The sequence below is a fragment of the Gadus chalcogrammus genome, chromosome 12 (genome assembly GCF_026213295.1).
Source record: "Gadus chalcogrammus isolate NIFS_2021 chromosome 12, NIFS_Gcha_1.0, whole genome shotgun sequence".
Lineage (NCBI taxonomy): Eukaryota > Metazoa > Chordata > Actinopteri > Gadiformes > Gadidae > Gadus > Gadus chalcogrammus.
The window spans coordinates 5,284,437-5,303,100 of record NC_079423.1 but is presented as its reverse complement, the minus strand read 5'-3'; the positions used below and the strand labels follow the sequence as shown (position 1 = coordinate 5,303,100).

The 18,664-nt window shown below is 46.0% G+C and overlaps 2 protein-coding genes across 2 annotated transcripts; one reads left to right on the top strand and one right to left on the bottom strand.

Annotated features, from left to right (window-relative positions):
* Positions 1 to 26: 26 nt before the first annotated feature.
* tubgcp5 (tubulin, gamma complex associated protein 5) lies at positions 27 to 14,572 on the bottom strand. The gene is made up of 23 exons (XM_056604659.1): positions 13,999 to 14,572; positions 13,850 to 13,903; positions 13,491 to 13,599; positions 13,296 to 13,392; positions 12,629 to 12,708; positions 11,997 to 12,132; positions 11,597 to 11,714; positions 10,899 to 10,988; positions 10,491 to 10,584; positions 9,463 to 9,736; positions 8,304 to 8,506; positions 7,236 to 7,351; positions 6,669 to 6,943; positions 5,506 to 5,704; positions 4,675 to 4,863; positions 4,151 to 4,333; positions 3,752 to 3,836; positions 3,543 to 3,663; positions 3,048 to 3,202; positions 2,469 to 2,594; positions 1,903 to 1,991; positions 1,578 to 1,678; positions 27 to 1,385 (listed from the first exon to the last, which is right to left on the bottom strand). Exons 1-23 carry the CDS (start codon positions 14,130 to 14,132, stop codon positions 1,339 to 1,341), a joined length of 3,075 nt encoding a protein of 1,024 aa, XP_056460634.1. The 5' UTR covers positions 14,133 to 14,572; the 3' UTR covers positions 27 to 1,338.
* Positions 14,573 to 14,647: 75 nt separating this feature from the next.
* On the top strand, positions 14,648 to 17,718 carry chst7 (carbohydrate (N-acetylglucosamine 6-O) sulfotransferase 7). The gene is made up of 2 exons (XM_056604660.1): positions 14,648 to 16,072; positions 17,269 to 17,718. Exon 1 carries the CDS (start codon positions 14,774 to 14,776, stop codon positions 16,034 to 16,036), a length of 1,263 nt encoding a protein of 420 aa, XP_056460635.1. The 5' UTR covers positions 14,648 to 14,773; the 3' UTR covers positions 16,037 to 16,072; positions 17,269 to 17,718.
* The last annotated feature ends 946 nt before the right edge of the window (positions 17,719 to 18,664 follow it).

Genomic DNA, 18,664 nt, shown 5'->3' with positions numbered 1-18,664 from the left:
GATCAGGGCTAACCCTGACTCCAAACAATTACTCTATGTTTTTACTTGCCTTCCAAGATTCCATGCGTTATGTTAATCCTTAGTTGGTATATAGAGTGAAATAAGATTATGATAGGAAGTAATATGTTTAATTCTGTGATTAAGAAATCACATTACTACTCAACCCAAACATCCTGTGTTGAATCTGAGGTGTTTTTCTGTCTGTGTTTTTGTGTAAATGTAAATGTTATAACAAACTTACTGCAAGGTATTTTACGACACCATACATACATCAGTAGCTATCAACATTAATTGTTAATGGAGCTGATGTTGTACCGTTCATCAGACTACATTCCCTACGCTCTGGCCATAAATGTATCTTCCAGTCAGGACCTTTGAGCTTTGTTGAGAAGTAGAGTGGGCACATATAACTCATTCACCAAGAGAATACACACATTTCCAAACATTAATTTCCATCCGTCTATAATCTATTGCCCTATCTCTTAGGGATTCTGTGGTTTGTTCTTCTCTACTGCGCACATTTAGCATTATTTGTACTGATTTTCCTCAAATTATTACTGAAATCCTATGATGTTAATAATATAATTAACTCGTATAAACATAGGCTGAGGTATCCAGAAAAGACAAGGGTCTACAACTCTTTTGCAACCCAAAAATGTTAAATAGTTTAAATAAAGCAAAAAATGATCACCATTATGACTCATGAGTTAGTGGAAAAAATAATTTAATATGATCATATTTCAACAATGCAATGGAAAAGCAGGTAAAACACAACACGAAATGGTATCGAAAGCTTTGCTGTTTTCAAGGGGTTACACATTACAACCAAGTCTTAAATGTTCATATAAACAGTCTCCCTCCCTGTGCCTTATTTTTTCTGTTTTGGTTAAGTTAGTCCTTCAATATGAGGTGTGGGGAGGGGCATAGTCTCTTGCTGTAAAGACGATGACATCAGAACGCGGATATCGTTGCGGTGGCATCACATCAGGGCTGTGACATCCTGACTGTGACATCCCGACTGTCACATTGCCATCACAACTGTGACATCAGAACTGTGACATCCCAAATGTTGCATCAAAACTGTGACATCACAACAGTGACTCACAAATGTCAAATTACATCACAACTGGGACTTCAGGCCTTTGACATTGCCACCAGGACTGTGACATCACAACGTGGACATCACGACTGTGACATCACAACTTGGACATCGCGACTGTGACATTGCCTTCAGGATTGTGACATCACAACTGGGACATCACGACTGATATTGCCATCTGGACCGTGTGGCATCGCAACTGTGGCAACGGAAGGGCGGTGACCTCAAGAATGGTTTATTCAGCACTGTTCGAAGCCCGCCATCAGTGACAGGGCCAGGGATTCCACTGGGAACACGGGGTCAGAGGTCAGAGGTCAGAGGTCAGGCAGATCATTCAACCGTGTCAATAGCAACATTAACTTTTTATCATTTGGAGAGACTTTCATGGAACCCAACGACACTAAGTAGGTAAATAAACATATTAAATATATAACAGTAAATATAAAGTATAATAATATCACATGCATTCAGTACTCACGGTGAGGGAAGGAACCCCGGCAGACGGCCTTGTTCAGTATGGTCACCAGGAACATGTGGCAGTTCTTAAAGTCAGACTCCATCTTGTCTATCGACTCAATCCTGAAATTCACAGTGCCATTTCACATTGTTTATCTTGGGCCTTTCTGTAATAAATACATTATTCCACAGTTTGTCATCAAAATACCATTAACTTAACTTTGAGTGGATGCCCATGTTATTCAGAAGAAATTAGGGTAAACCATGTGTTGTTGTTATTTTACCTTTAATTAGAGCCTATTGTAAATCAAATCAAATCAATAATGTTTTTTAATGAGCTCACTCACTTCCAGGCTCCGAAGCCGGCCTGCCAGCGGTCAGAGAAGATGAGGACCAGATTGAGGACCTTCATGATGGCTTCCTTCACGAAACTGACCTGAGGGAACACAGCAAAGGAGACAGTTTGTGACAGATGCATAATGCTCTACTGGTTCTTCAAGGCACTGTAAAAAAACAAAAACGTAAAAGGTGACATATTATACCACTGGATAGATGAGCAACGTTTTATACAGTCCACTGGGTAGGAGGGTAGACTGATCTATCCAGCACACATATCGGTGCCACGCCCACTTGTGATGTCAGAAGGGGCAGATCTTCAAAACGGCTTGTAACGGCTAATCACACTCACACCTGGTGGTGTCACCTTTAAAATCAAAAAATTAGTGTCTCACTTGATTTTATGGGCAGATGTGGATTGGGGTAAAATTATGTGTGGGGATGCAGATGCATAAAAGTCTTCCGAAGTTGGGGTCGCAAAGATGGTCAGACAAAATAATGGCGGCACAGGCCCAAACATTTTGGGAAACCCGCGTTGCATGACATAAAGCCGCCAGTCTCTCCGGGCGTGGGCTACCTTCTCTCTGAGCAGGCAGCGGTCGTGGATGGTGGACAGGTATCTGTAGTGGATCTTGATCAGCTGGTCCAGGTCTTTAGCCTCCTGGACCTGGTGCTGGAACTCCAGACCGGTGCTGTGCAGGATCTAGGCCACGTTCATAGGAAACACAGTTTGAATATTAAGATAATGGAGAGCATGTCGCTAGTTTATTATGGAACATAGACTAGTCGTTTTTCGTACTTGATTTACCAAAACAGAAATTTGTCTTATCTTTCGATTTATTTCGTCATAATATTTTTTTCTTTTCATTTACTAGTTTCTCTTTAAAACAGTTTTCTGTCTCTTATAAGCTGTTACATGACATCACTCTTAGCAAAAGACAATTTTACAAAAAGTTTACAAAAACGTGTGTGTACAGTAACCCATGACATTTCCTTGAACACACTTTTGTTCTATGGTCTATGATTCTTTTAATGAATAATAATGTTACCAAATAAAAATTGAGTCCAATCATCATTTCTAGTGACCTCTGAAGATAGGTCTAGAATAAAACAGAATGGCCTGGCCTGGTGCTAGCGGCCCTGGCCCTGGCCGTACCCGGGTCACTATGTAGTTGTGAAGGCTGTTGACGAAGTGCATCAGCTTGACCCGCAGCAGACACATGCGGTGGATCTGCTGGTTTATGCCCTCCTTGGCCGACGCCCCCTCCCCGGCCACGCCCCCTTCTGCTTTCTGAGTGGCTGACGTAAGATCTAGAGGAAGTAATAAGCAAATTATTGAGGATAAGAAAATAAATGCATTGTAGTCATGCATTTTGCGTCACATTTTTTTAATTTCCATTTTTCTCTCTTGTTTTGAACATACGCTGTGTATCCTTCTATGCACAATACACACTTTGTTCTCTTACTTTCTGACAAGAAGCTGCCATTTAAATAATGCAAGTCAATTATGTACATATTATGTATACATTCAGTATTTTGGGGATGATACAGCAGTTCAGATGAGGTGACAACATTTTAACCTTTTCCTGGAAGCCCTGTATCTGACTGAGTACTTGAGTGTGTAGGGTACTTCAAGCTACATGCTACTTACCGCTGAACCGGACCGTGTCCAGGCAGTACTTGGCCCATTTGATCTGCAGCAGCAGCAGGAACACCTGGTTGTAGATCCGCTGGCACTCGCTGCTGATGACGATGTCCACGGGCCAGGGGACCTTGGGGAACAGAGAAGAGGGGAGGGTGTTTATTCAGGGGCGCTGGGAGACCCGCAGGAGATGAGAACACACCCGGTGACCGGGTTACCTTGTAGCTCAGGGTGAGGACGTCCAGGTTGTGGACCGGCTGCTTCTTGCGGGCTGGTTCGCTGGTATCCAGGAAGATAGACAGCCTGGGAAAACAGGAAAGGCGTTAACTCTGGGGTTTTGGGCAACCTAGTCAATCTAGATTGAACGTGACATACACCAAATCTTGCTTATCTACATCCATCGAACGTTTAGTGTATGTCCTTAATAACAGTCTATATGTTTATGAACATTGTATACGTCTTTCAAACGGTCTGTGTTTATTATCCATGATATGTCTTTAATAACAGCCTTTGTGTTTATTAAATGTGTATACATAGTAAATAGCATACGTTAACTAACTTTGTATGTGTCTTGCATAACAGTACGTATTTCCATTAATATCTCCTGGGTGCAGTACCTGCTGCTGTCCTCTGGGTGTCGCTGCCCCACCGCCTCCTGCAGCTGAGCGTTGAGGAAGGACAGCTGCTGCCAGCTCTCCTTCTCCAGCACACGCTCGAAGATGGCCGTGTAGAAGTCGTACATGGTGTCCCCGGCCTCCAACAGGAAGTAGTTCCTCATCGCCTGGAGGTACTCCAGCAGCCTGCCAACATATCAACACTTTTAATATTGTATGGACAGCCAGCCTGATCGAGCAAAGCTTCAATGGTCAAAAGTTCCCATGAAGGGTACCTAATTAAATTGAATATAGCATAATGCAGACAAAAGTCTGAAGGTCACATTAAGGCATTCCAAACCATTCAATTTCCTATAGCAGAACATAGCAAAGCCTAGCATCATGTAGCTTAGCTTCATTAGTCAAAAGGAGACTAATGTTATAACGAAAAGATAATAACATAAAAAATATGTATTTTTTTAGCAATCCACACAATAAACCCCCATTTCCCTAAGCGCGACCGAAGACTAGCTTTAGCCCCTGCTCACTTGTAGTCCTTCTTGAGCGTGGTCATGAGGTTCCCGCAGCACTGGATGTATCTGCGCTGGATGTGGGGGTACAGGCAGGAGCGGAGAGTCAGCTCAAAGCTCTGGCACGTCACAGACTGGGAGGAGCGATCCACGATGAACTCCCCGCCGGAGAAGCGCTCGTGGAAGTCGCTCTGCTCCAAGTAAAGCCTGGGGGTGGGGAGATGGTGATTAGAACTAGGAGTCAATAATGGCTGTGTAACACCTGAGGTTCAGGGAACTGCAGCCAAACTGATGAAAGCGTGAATATAGACGTTTAATGGGGGAGCTGAATCACAGGGGTCTCACTAGTGGGTCTGGGGTCTGGATGATGGCTCAAAAGTAATCGGTGGGTCCTTTGTCGTGGTTATGTACTTGTGAGGTTGACAACCCAGTCAGTGTGTGAGTGTGTGAGTGAGTGATGAGTAACCACATTTCTCTTGTATGACGTCAATGACGGCAAAATTGCAGAGGGATCCACCCCTCTGCGTTGCCTCGCAAGATTTCCTCCTTGTTAATTAAGGGAGTGTTTTCATTCCCTTTGGGGGGCTTGGGTTAGGCGGTGTCATATATATATGGCCTGTAAAGCCCTTTGAGACTGTAACTGTGATGAAGGGCTATACAAATACAATTTAATTGAATTTAGTCTTCCTATCTAAAGACCGGTGGCTCTTCCAGTACGTTCTCCAAAACCTCTGCCGGTATCTAATCTAATGTAGTCTGATTTAAGGGCGGGAAATGGAGAGCCCCCACCGGCAGCCAATCCATGGTTACAGATCGGATAACCCCCTGTGACCGATGGCGACCGCTCACCTGGCAAAGTTGATGGCGAGCAGCGGGTCGTGGATGTCGTCGATCTGCAGGTGCTGCACCACGATGGACTGCATCTTGATCAGGCTGCGCTTAGTGGCCTGTTGCTCGGTTACCGCATCCAGGGGCGAGTCGTCCCGGCGACAGAGCCGCGACTGAACCGACTCCAAGAACAAAGTGTACAAGCTTTTCCTCTCCGCGTCTAGAACACACACGGACACACGTGCACGCACATGCAAACACAAAACACACACACAAGTTTATGGCTACAGCAAGGTGCTAGAGCCACTGCAAATTATTTTGTTCACTACCTTTTTTAAAAAGAATTTGCCAATGTTAGTGAGGATGTTAAACTAAGAAACTGATGATAAACTACTACTGATTTTACTTGCTGAAAAGTGTACATCCCTTTACAATTGTACATGGTACATGGATATGTTACCATAAAAAGGCTACTTTTAATTCCTGTCATGTGAAATAATCATGTGAAATTGTTATAATGATTATATATCAAAAATATATAATCACTTTAATGAAGACCATCTTGGAACGGATGGCCCCTAGTTTGTGAAAACCTCTAACCCTGGCATGTTCTATAAAGTTATAAAAATAAACAGATTGTATTCTCCATTATCTTTCGCTGTGAGTTCCTGCCTGCTACTAGCCTGGCTCCGCCCGCCTAAGTACTTCCGCTCAATTTTAATTTTCCTTCAGTACTAGGTCTGGGTCTGCGGTATGTTAGTGGGTTTTCTCGGTCTACATTTTCTGCGTCCAATCAGCGAACAGAGGGAGAGGCCGAGATCAATGGCGTTAAAGTCAGCTCTCGTTGACGGACATCTTCACGCACGGTGATTGGTTTGTTTATAGCCTGCGCGCAACATGATTCCCGGCCAAACGTTGGCGATTGGTTATGGCAGATCCAGAGTGGCACTGGGCAGATCCAATAGTTTTGAACTTCAACAGACACCCGCCTTCAAGTGAGTTAACGTTCCTTAATTGAGTAGGTCCAGACTCTCTGTACAAATTAAATGAAATACGAGAGTCTGGTAGGACCAGGCTAGCCTGCTACCACACTTGCGTAACAAAACTGCGCACACCATTCTTACTTTGTAAAACCCAACCGAAGAAATAAAAATCAAAGTCGCACAAGTCATGCCTCAACTCACCTCTAGAGGCGCTGTCGGCCGGCACGCTCTCCTTGCAGTCCAGGTTCTTGAGCAGCTGCATGCTCTTGCCCGCCATGATGATCTGCTTGAGGACGGGCTTGAGGAAGGAGACCATTGTGGGCTGCCGGCCCCCGGCCCCGGAGGTCTGCTCCCCGGCGGAGCTCCCGCTGCCCGCGTCATTCATCCGGTCCTCCCCCTCCACGGGCTCCGAGATGCTGTACAGCGTGTAGGTGGCGTACCAGAAGTCCCGGTGGTTCACCGGCACGTCCTTGTTCCTGGAGGGAGGGGTTAGGGTTAGGGCTCAGGGGGCAGGGCTGTATGAATATCAATTTGAGATATGTATGCATAAATGATGCTTTGATAAGATGGCAATGTATTTATTTTCTGTATTATTATTTGGGTGTTTTAGTCTTGTATAAACAAAAAATATCAATTCCTGTGACACGCACATTTCTCATATCAATTTATATCCTGAATTTCCTGTCTGGGATTATTATTTCCCTGAGGTGAAATTCCGGTTGACAGCAGAGAGATCAGTCGTGTAAACAAAGAGGTCCCAAGGCTGACCTCTGAATGATGAACTCCCGGGCGGGGTCGAACAGCTGTCCGTGAACAATCCACTCATCCACGATCTCCAGGTACGGACGAACCGTCTCCGTCCACAGAGAGAACAGCAGAGCCACCTGGACACACAGAGGGGAAACATGTTCACAATAGTCTACTCGAGTCGGTACTGCTCCCAGACGAATAGGAATAGGATTCACATAGGAAACTGTATTCAGAATAGGGATTTTAACTACTTTGTACCAATATATATATATATATATATATATATATATATATATATATATATATATATATGTACATATTTTATGTTTCTATATTTAGAAATTCAAAACAGTGTCTTTAACCACATCAGAATGGTTGCAATCAAAGCATGTTTTGCTTTCTATTCTACTCAAGATTCTAACTACCCCGGTCACGCACTAATATGCAAATATATGCAAATCAGACAGCACATTCACTTCAGAAGGGAACATATTGGGTGGGGGAGGGGAGAAGGTGGGTAACCAGGGACCCTGGAAAGGATCACAAGTGCAGGTAAAAGGTGAAAAGATTCTGGCTGCCAATTTTCAATGAGTTCAATAATAATGGTGAATTAAACTATTATACTATTATACTATTAAAGACCTACATTTGGCTTTCATCCAAAGCAACTTGAGTGAGTTCAGGTGTCACTAAAGAGCAGGCTGGAACTACAGAGAACCTAATTATGGATGACTCCAGCTTAGGTTGAGGTCATTGACATGTTAGCAAAACTATGTGAATAAATAGGGGATTATAGGGATTACAAATGTTGTGGACTGCCAGAACTCCTGAACCCTGAAGGGCTCCACACACACATCCACACGGTAAGATTAGGGGTGAACCCTAAAGCTAAACATATGTCGGGCCATAAGAGGCTGTGGATGAGCGTGTCACATGGGCCGTCCAAGTTCACACCACGGTCAGAAAGAGTTTCCCACGACGGATCATTTTTCACCCGAGACCACGGATGATGGACCAAACCACGGAGCTCTGGATGAACCCTTACGACCCCCTGACCTCATGACCCCTGACCCCCCTGAGTCTCACCGTGTGCTCCGAGGCCTCGCCCACGCTGTCGTACTCTATGATGGCCTTGTAGAGCGTGTTGAGGAGGTGGGAGGCCCGCACCACGTTGGTGGTGTCCACGGGGACCTCGGCCACGCCCGTGCAGAACACCTTGTGCAGGACGCGGATCTGCGCCAGGTGGGGGCGGAGCCGGACCAGCACGGCCGACAGAGTCACCGTCTCGTCTAGGTGGAGCAGACACACACACACACACACACACACACAGGTTCACATGTGCACACACCCACACATACACACACACACACACACACAGGTTCACATGTGCACACACCCACACATACACACACACACACACACACACACACACACACACACACACACACACACACACACACACACACACACACACACACACACACACACACACACACACACACACACATACACATAAATTGACATGTGCATGCCCCCCCCCCCCCCCCCCCCCAACACACAGACACACGCAAACAATTTAAAACAATTGAACTTTAACAATTGTTTCTTCTTACTTTTAGCCAGGGTGAAAGAAATCGACAGGCCCAGTAAGTGAGTGATTTCACGGCTGGTGGCAGAATTTAAATAATGTTTTGCTTTAGGGGAAATCTGATCGAGTTGTTTAACATTCACCACCAATATGCAAATACATGCAAAAACAGCTATCGTTAACGACAAGTCACTTCAAATTCGCCTACAGTGAATTTGTATACAAGCCCCCATGGCAAAGCTTTAGATGTTTCAGAGGAATTTGAAGACACCCCTCTTGATTCAGTCAGGTTGACCACTGTTGGTTTATACACTAAGAAAACCTTTCTATTATAAGTAGTGCATTCCTGCAGTGGCCATTCTACACAGTGTTGATTCGACAGACACTTATTTCAGCTGCTGGCCAAGTTTGTGTTTGAAAATGACGTGCTTACGGATCCCTAACACAAGCAACATGATTGGGTGAAACTCATTTTAAGCGAAAGAAGGTGAAAGCCAATCAGTGCCCATCAGCATTTAGATATTCATCAAAGGTCTGATATCAGATATTAATCTGAAGTCAGATTTTGAGACCAGACGAAAAATACTCTTTTTTTTTGTGACCTCACAACCGTTTTCAAATCGCGGGGGGGGGGGGGGGTCATCTACGAAGACCCACCTTTGCCGATGAGCTGCTTCTCTATGGTGGTGAGCTCCTCCCGGAAGCTGGAAAAATACTTGTAGAGGGCCCACACGAAGGCCTGGTAGGTCCGGAAGGGGGGCTCCCGGCACGAGGAGTGGGAGGAGGAGGAGCAGTGGGAGCCGGAGGAGGAGCTGGGCGGCGGGGGTCCGGGCTCCGAGGAGTGGCCCGTGACCTCGTCGATGAACCGCTGCAGCCTGAAGACCGCCTGGCCGTACACGGCGATGTCATCCAGCACCGAGCGGAGGCAGCTCTGCAGAGGGAGAGGACGGGCTGTCAGTGTGGTCCGTGGCGCTCTGCTTTAGGATACATCAGGTTAGGGTTCATGTATCGTGAACTGAATATATATGCATAATGTTTAAGACGTATTTATCTGACCTCTGAGCAAAAAACAAGAAAAATCTGATATTTGCCACGTCATGTGATTATTGATCAATATCCTTGATGACGCCTAGGCCAATATCATACAGATCCATATCTGATGAGACATTACATATTTTTTACACCATTCTTAACTAATCCTGACTACAGACTACAGTGGACACAAAGTAACAAGTCTAAACTGAATCAAGCATTTACTCATCCCGAAGAAGTTATCAACCGCAGATTTGTATACAGTTGTATTAAGGTAAAAAGAAAATTTTAAAAAAAGATCGCTACAAAAATGACAGATGTCCAGACTTCAGTGACCTCAAAGCTGGCTACGTGCATGCCATCATCCAAGTGGACGTATTCAAACCACACCACACAAAGGAGTATGTAGTAGCTGTTTTTACATACACAGATGTATATATATATATATATATACATCTGTGTATATATAAATTTTAATATGAAATATATATTATATTCACTTTGAAATATCGATAGTTTATAGGTCAACAATCTCCTGCGACCCATAATATGCATTATCCGGTGATAAAGCAGATCAGGAGAACCGAAATGGGGCCGCGACCCATGGGTTAGGAACAGGGCTTATAGAAGGTTCTAGAGGAGGAGGATCTCACGCTGGTCAGATGGGTCACCACTACGTCGTTCCTCACAGACACCTTCCCCTCGTGGAACTGGAATATGAAGAGCTTCTTCACCCCTGACAGCAGCCTGAACACCAAGGCAACAGATTAGACGTCAGGACACGCTACAGAGAGCAGGGTTTTTTCAATTTGAATTGACAGCCTATACTGTCAATAATATCTACCTCAACTGTCAATAATCTTAACATTATATTAAGTGCTTTTTACTTCCCCGTATTGTGATTAACTTCTGTGTTAATTGTACTCTTATTAAGAGTTATCTATTGTGTATCTATTGTGTACTTGCTGCTGTTAAACCTGAATTTCCCATCCAAAAATAAATAAAAAGAAACATCTCATCTTTTCTTACTTAAAGGGGCAGTGTTCAGTGTTCCTTCTTACCACAGCGTCTCGCGTATCACCTGCGACTCCGTCACAAAGGCCTTGTCTTCAGGAAGATACAACGGGTCAGTGTTGTACAGGTACTGGTCCCTGTTCAGGAAATGAAACAACCCAAGCGTTACCACCGAGCCAAGAACACCTGACCCCCTTGTATCAGAGCCCGTGTTCGTGGCACCGACTGCCCTGCTTTTTTCAAACAGCTTAACCTTTGTTTGCCTGTCTCTGGGTTTGGGTGGAGGTTTTACTTGTCGTTTAGAGAGTTAAGGGGTTGTCGTATAATGTGGCATGTGAAGCCCTTCGATACTGGAACTGACACTGAAAATAGGACTGGGGGCTATACAAATAAAATGGACTTGACTTGTTGCTTGGAACAAAGGTGTGTTGTTCTCTGAACTTGTATTTTCCTTCCTCTTTTTGGATTGGCATGTGGTCTAATGCAGGCAAAGCCCTTTGAGACTCAGAACTGAAGAAGTCTTTTCGCGAGTTTCCGAATCCCGGAGCTTCCAAAAAGACTGCGGAGAACTTTGAAGCACACACTAATAAAAGGATCATAATGGGATTACTCAGCCTAAGCGAACTATGGTGCGCACGTCAACTTACAGAGGGTAACTGTGATGTTAGGTGTTGTAAATTGAAGGGGACTTATGTCATGCAGGTAGCTACGGTAAGGACGAGCGACGAGCATGGGTGTCACATACCAGACGTTGAGAAGGTTGGAATGCAGATGGAGGCTGTGGGGGAACCGGGAAGCGTGAGTAACCCAATACGGGGTCACCACATGCTGCTCCAGCCAGGCCCTGGCATCCGGCTCTCCAACTGAGATACAGTAAGACAAGCAACACTTGGTTCAGAAGGAATTTAGATTAACATGTATCAATGTTCAATGTTCTGAAATGGGATAGTTTCAACAGACTATCTACTGTGGCCAAATCTAATCATCTATGCATGTTCTATAGTTTTATTTAGTCTGTCTATTTTATATATTCAGGGTACTCACTGAAAACCAACACAGACACACACGTCCACGCTCACACACACTCTCTCACGCACACGCACACGCACACACACACACACACACACACACACACACACACACACCTGTCCATGTGAGGGCGAGTGCCGGGTTAGTGTTGTCCTGGTCCTCCTGGGGCGTTCGGTCTACCTGAATACCCGAATCCCCTCTGCTGATTGGCTGCTGGGGGTCCTCTTCATCGCTCTCCTCCTCTGACCACTCCTGTGACATAGAATAAAATAAAGTACAATAAGTACAATAGAGTAGAAAGAGAAAAGAGTAGTAGAGCATAGGGCACAGTAGAATAAAGAATAAAAAATAAAAAACACAGTAGAGTAGAATAGAATCAATTGTATAGAATAGAATAGTGTACGATATAATAGAGATGTTTAACTGTGATCTAATACCAGAACTACCTTTCTTTATGAGTGTAGAATATTCTTCTTTTATGTAAGATTACTACTACTTTATTATGAGCTATATGCTATGGTAATGCTAATAATAACTGTAGTTATATCTTATAACAGTTGTAGTTACTTGTTCATTAATGATTCATTACTTATTACCAAAACAGCTATTTGTAATTATTCTGTTGTCGCATTCGTTACTTATTAATTAATGGCTCTTTAGACATTACAACCACACAGAGCTCACTTCACACTAAAGGACTCTGTGTCTCCAGCTGACTCTGAAGCAGTGATACAGAGGGGGTACTGACCGGGGTGTCAGGGTACGGCCCACACTCCAGGTCTTCATCCTCGATCAGGTACTTTGCCCAATCAAAAGTATCCTTCACTTCTACAACGACCACAAGAATAAAAAACATTAGTAAGCTTCAGGGTTGGTCAACATGCAGAATATGAATCATTAAAGTTGTATTAAGTACGATTGAGCCCCTCCAAGTGAGAAGGCAGGAGACTTTCAGAATCAAAAAACTCAATATCAATATGTCCACCCGAACTGGCTTTTCAACCATGTGACATGACCTAGCAAAGCTGGGCTGGCTGGATGGCGAGAATGGTAGGGGGCTTTGAGAGTGTCGATAGTTTGATTCTTGTAAACAAAGAGAGAGATACAGGCTGGTCAGCCATTTTTATTTGATGAATATATCATTTATAGAATGTGATTTATTGATAGCATTATTAAAACTAATATGATCAGTGAGCAGTATTTACAGATATCTCCAGGTGTGTTAAACCACGAGCTAATTCAAATGTTACAATGTCTTCAATTTCATATGAGGATAAAAAAAATCCATTCCAATCTGTAAATCATAAATAATATATATTACATATTGCCCGGGACATCACGATAAACGCCATTAAGTATTATACAAAAGCATGTATAACGTAAATGTAATAATTTGATAAAAGTAGTGGACATACCTGCTTCTTTGAGCCGGGGTCTCTCTACATACTCTGTGTTTGTGGGGGGCCCCGCAAGCAGAAGCATCATGGACAGTATGCTGTAATGAGCATCTGTCTGCAAACAAATATATACATGTTAACATAAACAACATATAAACATAACGCAGAGGAAGCCATCACCGGCACTTGTTTTCCTGCAGAGCATAATAATACCTTAGTGCCGTCCACGTTCATCAAGGGCGAGTTCAGGAACTCATCGGTGAGGCGAGCCCATGATTCAGCTTTAGTTACGTCCGAGTGGATCATCAGCTTCTCGTATATCCTAAAAAACAAGAAAAAACAACACTATTTAGGCCTTCTATGTAGCCCACGATTTTATCCAAAGAGACTTAGTGGCTTTGGTTTTCAATAATAAGGCGGTATGGGGTTTTAGGTATCTTAATCAAAGATGTCTACAATACAGGTAGACTGCGAAATTGAGTTTGAACCAAGAACCTGTCAGCTTCAACAACATAATAACCATACTATCCTCCCCCGACCCATCGTTCAATGCAATAGAACAAATCACTGACCCATTGATGCTGCGGGTGACTTTATGGCTGTCGACGTCCAGGTAATTGTGGAACCTGACAGATGAATGACAGACATGTGAGTTAGTTACGTCAACAACGTGGACCATCATAACTGAAGGACTACAATCCAGATCGTGTTAGCGACTCACTTGAAATTGGACCATGCGAACTTTAATGCCAATTGGAAGTTCTGGTCATTCTCGTCCTCGATCCCGCTGGCCCATCTGACCAGGGTCTTGGTTTCTCTCTCGGTATCCTTCTCGAACTTGGTCCAGTGAGCCATGATGGAGAATGCTCTAGAGGACTGCAAACTAAAAACAGGCTGATACCTGACTTGGTCACTGGCTTGGTGGCACAGACTGCATGATATCACATCATAGTGTGCATCTTTACTAGATAGAATATACAATTGCTTGATTTGAATGCCTCCAATGTCTCTTACTAAAAAACATAACAACCGCGCAGTGCGCCTCACTAGTAAACTTCCTGTGATACAGTGCGCATGCGCAAATCCAAGAGGTCAGTCAAAGCAATAGCTTTTCATTTTTCAACATCAAAATAATTCCAGCGTAATACGGCAAATATTGGAAATAATGTATCTTCGTTATTCCGCATGTCAATGTTTAAAATGTAGACGGGATCTTGTTTAGTACATAAAACGCATTCCCCCATGATGCAGCGCGGGTATCTGTAGTCCGAGCAAGAGTGATCTGGTCCGAGCAAATGGAAAGGGGGCGTGGTAAGGCTGCTCTCCCCCCTCCCTCTCGCTCTCTCTTTCTCACACGCTCTCCCTCTATGTCTCTCACCCGTCGCGCCTTTCTCTCTGAATTTTCTCTCACTCAACCGCAGAAGTTTTGTGACAGAGTTCACACCACAGAGCGGCCGGGGAAAATCTCACGAGCAGCAACAAGACCGCTCGGGGAAATGAAGAGGAGGCTACAGAAGAAATACTTGATTTTAATCCTCGGTTACTCGGGCTTACTACTGCTGGTTCCCTATATCTTTGACTACGGCGGCAAGCCCACACTTGTAAAAAATGGACAACAACAGCCCAAATGCCCCGACCTGGAGAGCACCATGGCTCTGTGGAATAACGGCGAGCGGTCCAACAGCACCGCAGACACGGCGTACGAGTACGCCGCCAACCGGAGCGGCAGGGCTCGGACCAACATTTACCTGCACGCCACCTGGAGAACAGGCTCCTCGTTCCTAGGTGAGCTCTTCAACCAGCATCCCGACGTCTTCTACCTGTACGAGCCCATGTGGCACATCTGGCAGGCGCTGTACCCGGGGGACGCGGGCAGCCTGCAGGGAGCCGTGCGGGACATGATGAACGCGCTTTACCGCTGCGACTTCTCCGTGTTCAAACTTTACGCAGGCTCGCAGAACATCAGCACGGCGTTCATCTTCGGATGGAAGACGAACAAGGTGATTTGCTCGGAGCCGCTGTGCAGCGCAAACAAACGCGACGCCATCGGCATGGTGAAGGAGGACCAGTGCGGGAAGTGTCCGAAGAGGGACATGCGAGACCTGGAGAGGGAGTGCAAGAAGTACCCGGTGATGGTCATCAAAGGAGTGCGCGTGTTGGACGTCAGTGTGCTGGTACCTCTGATGAGGGACCCCTCGATTAACCTCAAGGTCCTCCAGCTCTTCAGGGACCCCCGAGCGGTCCATAACTCTCGCCTCAAGTCCAAGCAGGCCCTGGTTAAGGAGAGTATCCAGGTGCTGAGGAGCAAGAAGCAGGCGGACAAATTCAAGCGGCTACTGGTGCCCAACAACCGGGTCAACCGGGCGGAGAACTATGTGTCAAGCGCCATGGAGCTGATCTGCGACAATTGGCTCAGTGACCTAGTGTTGGAGACGAACGCGCCTCCGTGGATCAAAAGGAACTATATCCGTGTACGCTACGAAGACCTGGTACTTCACCCCATGCAGGAGCTTCAGAGGCTCTTCAAGTTTTCCAACTTGTCCACTTTCTCCGCGCTGGACGAGTTCGTGTTGAACATGACACACGGGCAAGGCTACTCCTCGGATAAGCCCTTCCTCATCTCGGCAAGAGATGCCAAAGAGGCCATCTACGCATGGAGAGAGCGCCTGAACGTTCAGCAGATCCAACAGGTGGAGGCCTACTGCAGCGAGGTGATGAAGCAGCTGGGTTACCCCAAGAACAGCGTGGATAAGACGTAGTGGTGCGGACTTGTCGAGATGGATGTAAGGATAAAGGTACGGTAGGCCTACATGCCATTTACACATATGTTGACAAACTGTCACAGTTCCTTGAAATACAAACAGAATGACTTAGAAGTTGGTTTGGGCTTAGCTTCTAAAGAAATCCAGAAATGGTGTCAGTTGTGTTGTCATTGGCCTTTTATGTATTTTTTTTTAATGTTATTTACATGATATGCAAATAACCCTCTGAATATCGATCAACTGATAATATTAATACTTTACAGCACTGAAGGGCTGGACATAGGCCCACATTCAAAGGAAATTCTTCATAGTAAATCCCAACCAAAATTCCCTGGGTTATTAATAATTCATTTTTGCTTGAGCGGAGATCCTGCCTGTCTTGTTGGTGAGCTGAACTTTGTACTTTTCTCTTTGAATCACCCCATAATCCATTTATACATCTGTAGATCTTTCACTCTCTCAATTTATGAATCCTACATTAATATTTATCAAAATATTAAGTAGCCTGTTTAGTTCATCGTAATAAAACGGTTCTAGGCTGCTCCAGTTACAAGGACTGTCCTTACAGTTGAGGAAGTAAAACTGAATATGAAGGGCATATCAGCAGCACCAATCAGACACAATGACACGTCTGTAAGTAGCCCTCTGGTGGGCAGATCCTCACAACAAAGTAGCTGATTTAAGTGGCCAATAAAGAGCCTATTGTTTCCACATGGCCTGTGTTGGGGGCCACTCACGGAGCGCGTAGGGGATGGCCAGTGTGGCAGCGTGGCGCCTCCAGAAAGCTCTGCAGGGAGAGAAGGCCCTCATTGTGTTCAGTGCCCCGGTAAGGGCCCGTCTTGCTGGGTTCTTGTCAGCGCTCGGACCCCGCAATCTGAGCCTTCAAATGCCTGCTGGCCCCAGACTCCCCCCCTGGTAACACACACTATGTGGGGGGCCCCTGTAACACACACTGGGTTGGGGCCCCTGTATCACACACTGGATGAGGCCCCCATTACACACTGGATGGCGGGCCCTGTAACACACACTGTGTGGGGGCTGGTGGTAAGACCTTGACCTTTGGACACCAAGCCGGAAAGTTCAGAGAACCCAGAACAGTCTACTTGTAGTCCAGCTTGAGTCTGCAAGGTGCACCAGCCTGCTCCTTAAAATGCTCACGGTAAGCTAGGCTTCAGCTCGTGGAAATGAATGTTAATCTCTCTGTTAAGCACCCTGCATCTCTGTTGCAGGGGCCATCAGGTAAAACAAGTGAGGGCTGTCGACTGAAGGCTCTACAACGGAGGAGGGGGGTCACCCATTGGCCCAACACCAGCCGGCCAATCGAGCCTGGAGGACGCTGAAAACACCCAGGAGGAGGAGGAGATGTGGAGCAGTAGAACTGACCACACTGTTCATTCACCACCACGGCCCTGGAGCCGGGCTCTCTGTGGGGGCGGAGGTACACAGGAGCCCTGGCCTCTCTCAAATGGACCTCCTCGGGGCTCCTGAACCGCTCGCCAGAGCTATCCCTCTTCAGGGCCCCTGCCCGGACGGACCAGACGTGATCCAGAGGGGCCTCTGACAGGGACTGCCGACACAAGCGTAGCCTAGCTAATGTACCGGCGTGTCCATCACGGGGCCTCCTGACTCACGAGCAACCCCGAGACGGAAACCCTAGGGGGCTGACTAACAGTGTGGGATCAGAGGAGAGGGGGAGACAGGGGAGGAGGGAGGAGCGGGGGAGAGAGTGGGCTGGGGGGCATAAGGCAGGAGTGGAGGAGGAGGGGGAGAGGAGGAGTGAGAGAGGAGGAGAGGGCAGTGTCCACTTTTACTGCCTCGTTTTTGGTTCTCCAAACACGATTCAGAAAACGATCGCTTCACTCCCAGTTCCCAACCTGAACCATAGTGGCCTCACCCAAACAGACTTAGTCCGGGGGGGGGGGGGGGCTACATCTGTTGGATGTCAGACTACAGCTGATGGATGCAAGGACCAAGAGCACTGAACAATTGACACCTTTGCAGTGTGAGGACCACTTTAGTCTTACATGGGGTTGTTCCTGTTTGAACTACAATTCTTGGACTCTAGAATATGCTATTCTTATGTATTTATTCTATATTTATTCTACATTATATTTGAACACATCATTGCGAGAGATGCGAATTGCATTGGAATGTCGAGAATAGTGTTTGAATAAAGTTACGATACAAGACCGTTAGAGACCCCCCCCGGCTCCCCCCCCCCCCCGGCTCCCCCATAGTTCCAACACTGGGAGAGGGACTGCGAGGGAGAGGTGAGGGGTGTAGAGGGGAGGGGAGGGGAGGGGGGAGGAGTGGAGAGTAGTGGAGTGGAGAGGGACAGAGAAGAGTTGAGAGGGGAGGGTTAGTGGAGAGGAGGAGAGAGGAGTGGAGATGGCTGGGAAGGAGACGAGGGGGAAGGAGACGAGGGGATTGCGTAGAAGAGGCTGAGGGAGAGAGGGCAAGGAGAGGAGATTGGGGCTGGGGCCTGAACAGGAAACTGCTTCTCCAGGTCCTGAGGAATGCGGCAGGGTGGTGCGGAGGTTAAGTGGAACCAAACTGACCAAACATCTCACATTCACGTGAAGCCCACTCACACCATGAGGAGGAGGGCCCCTCCACTCTCTGCAT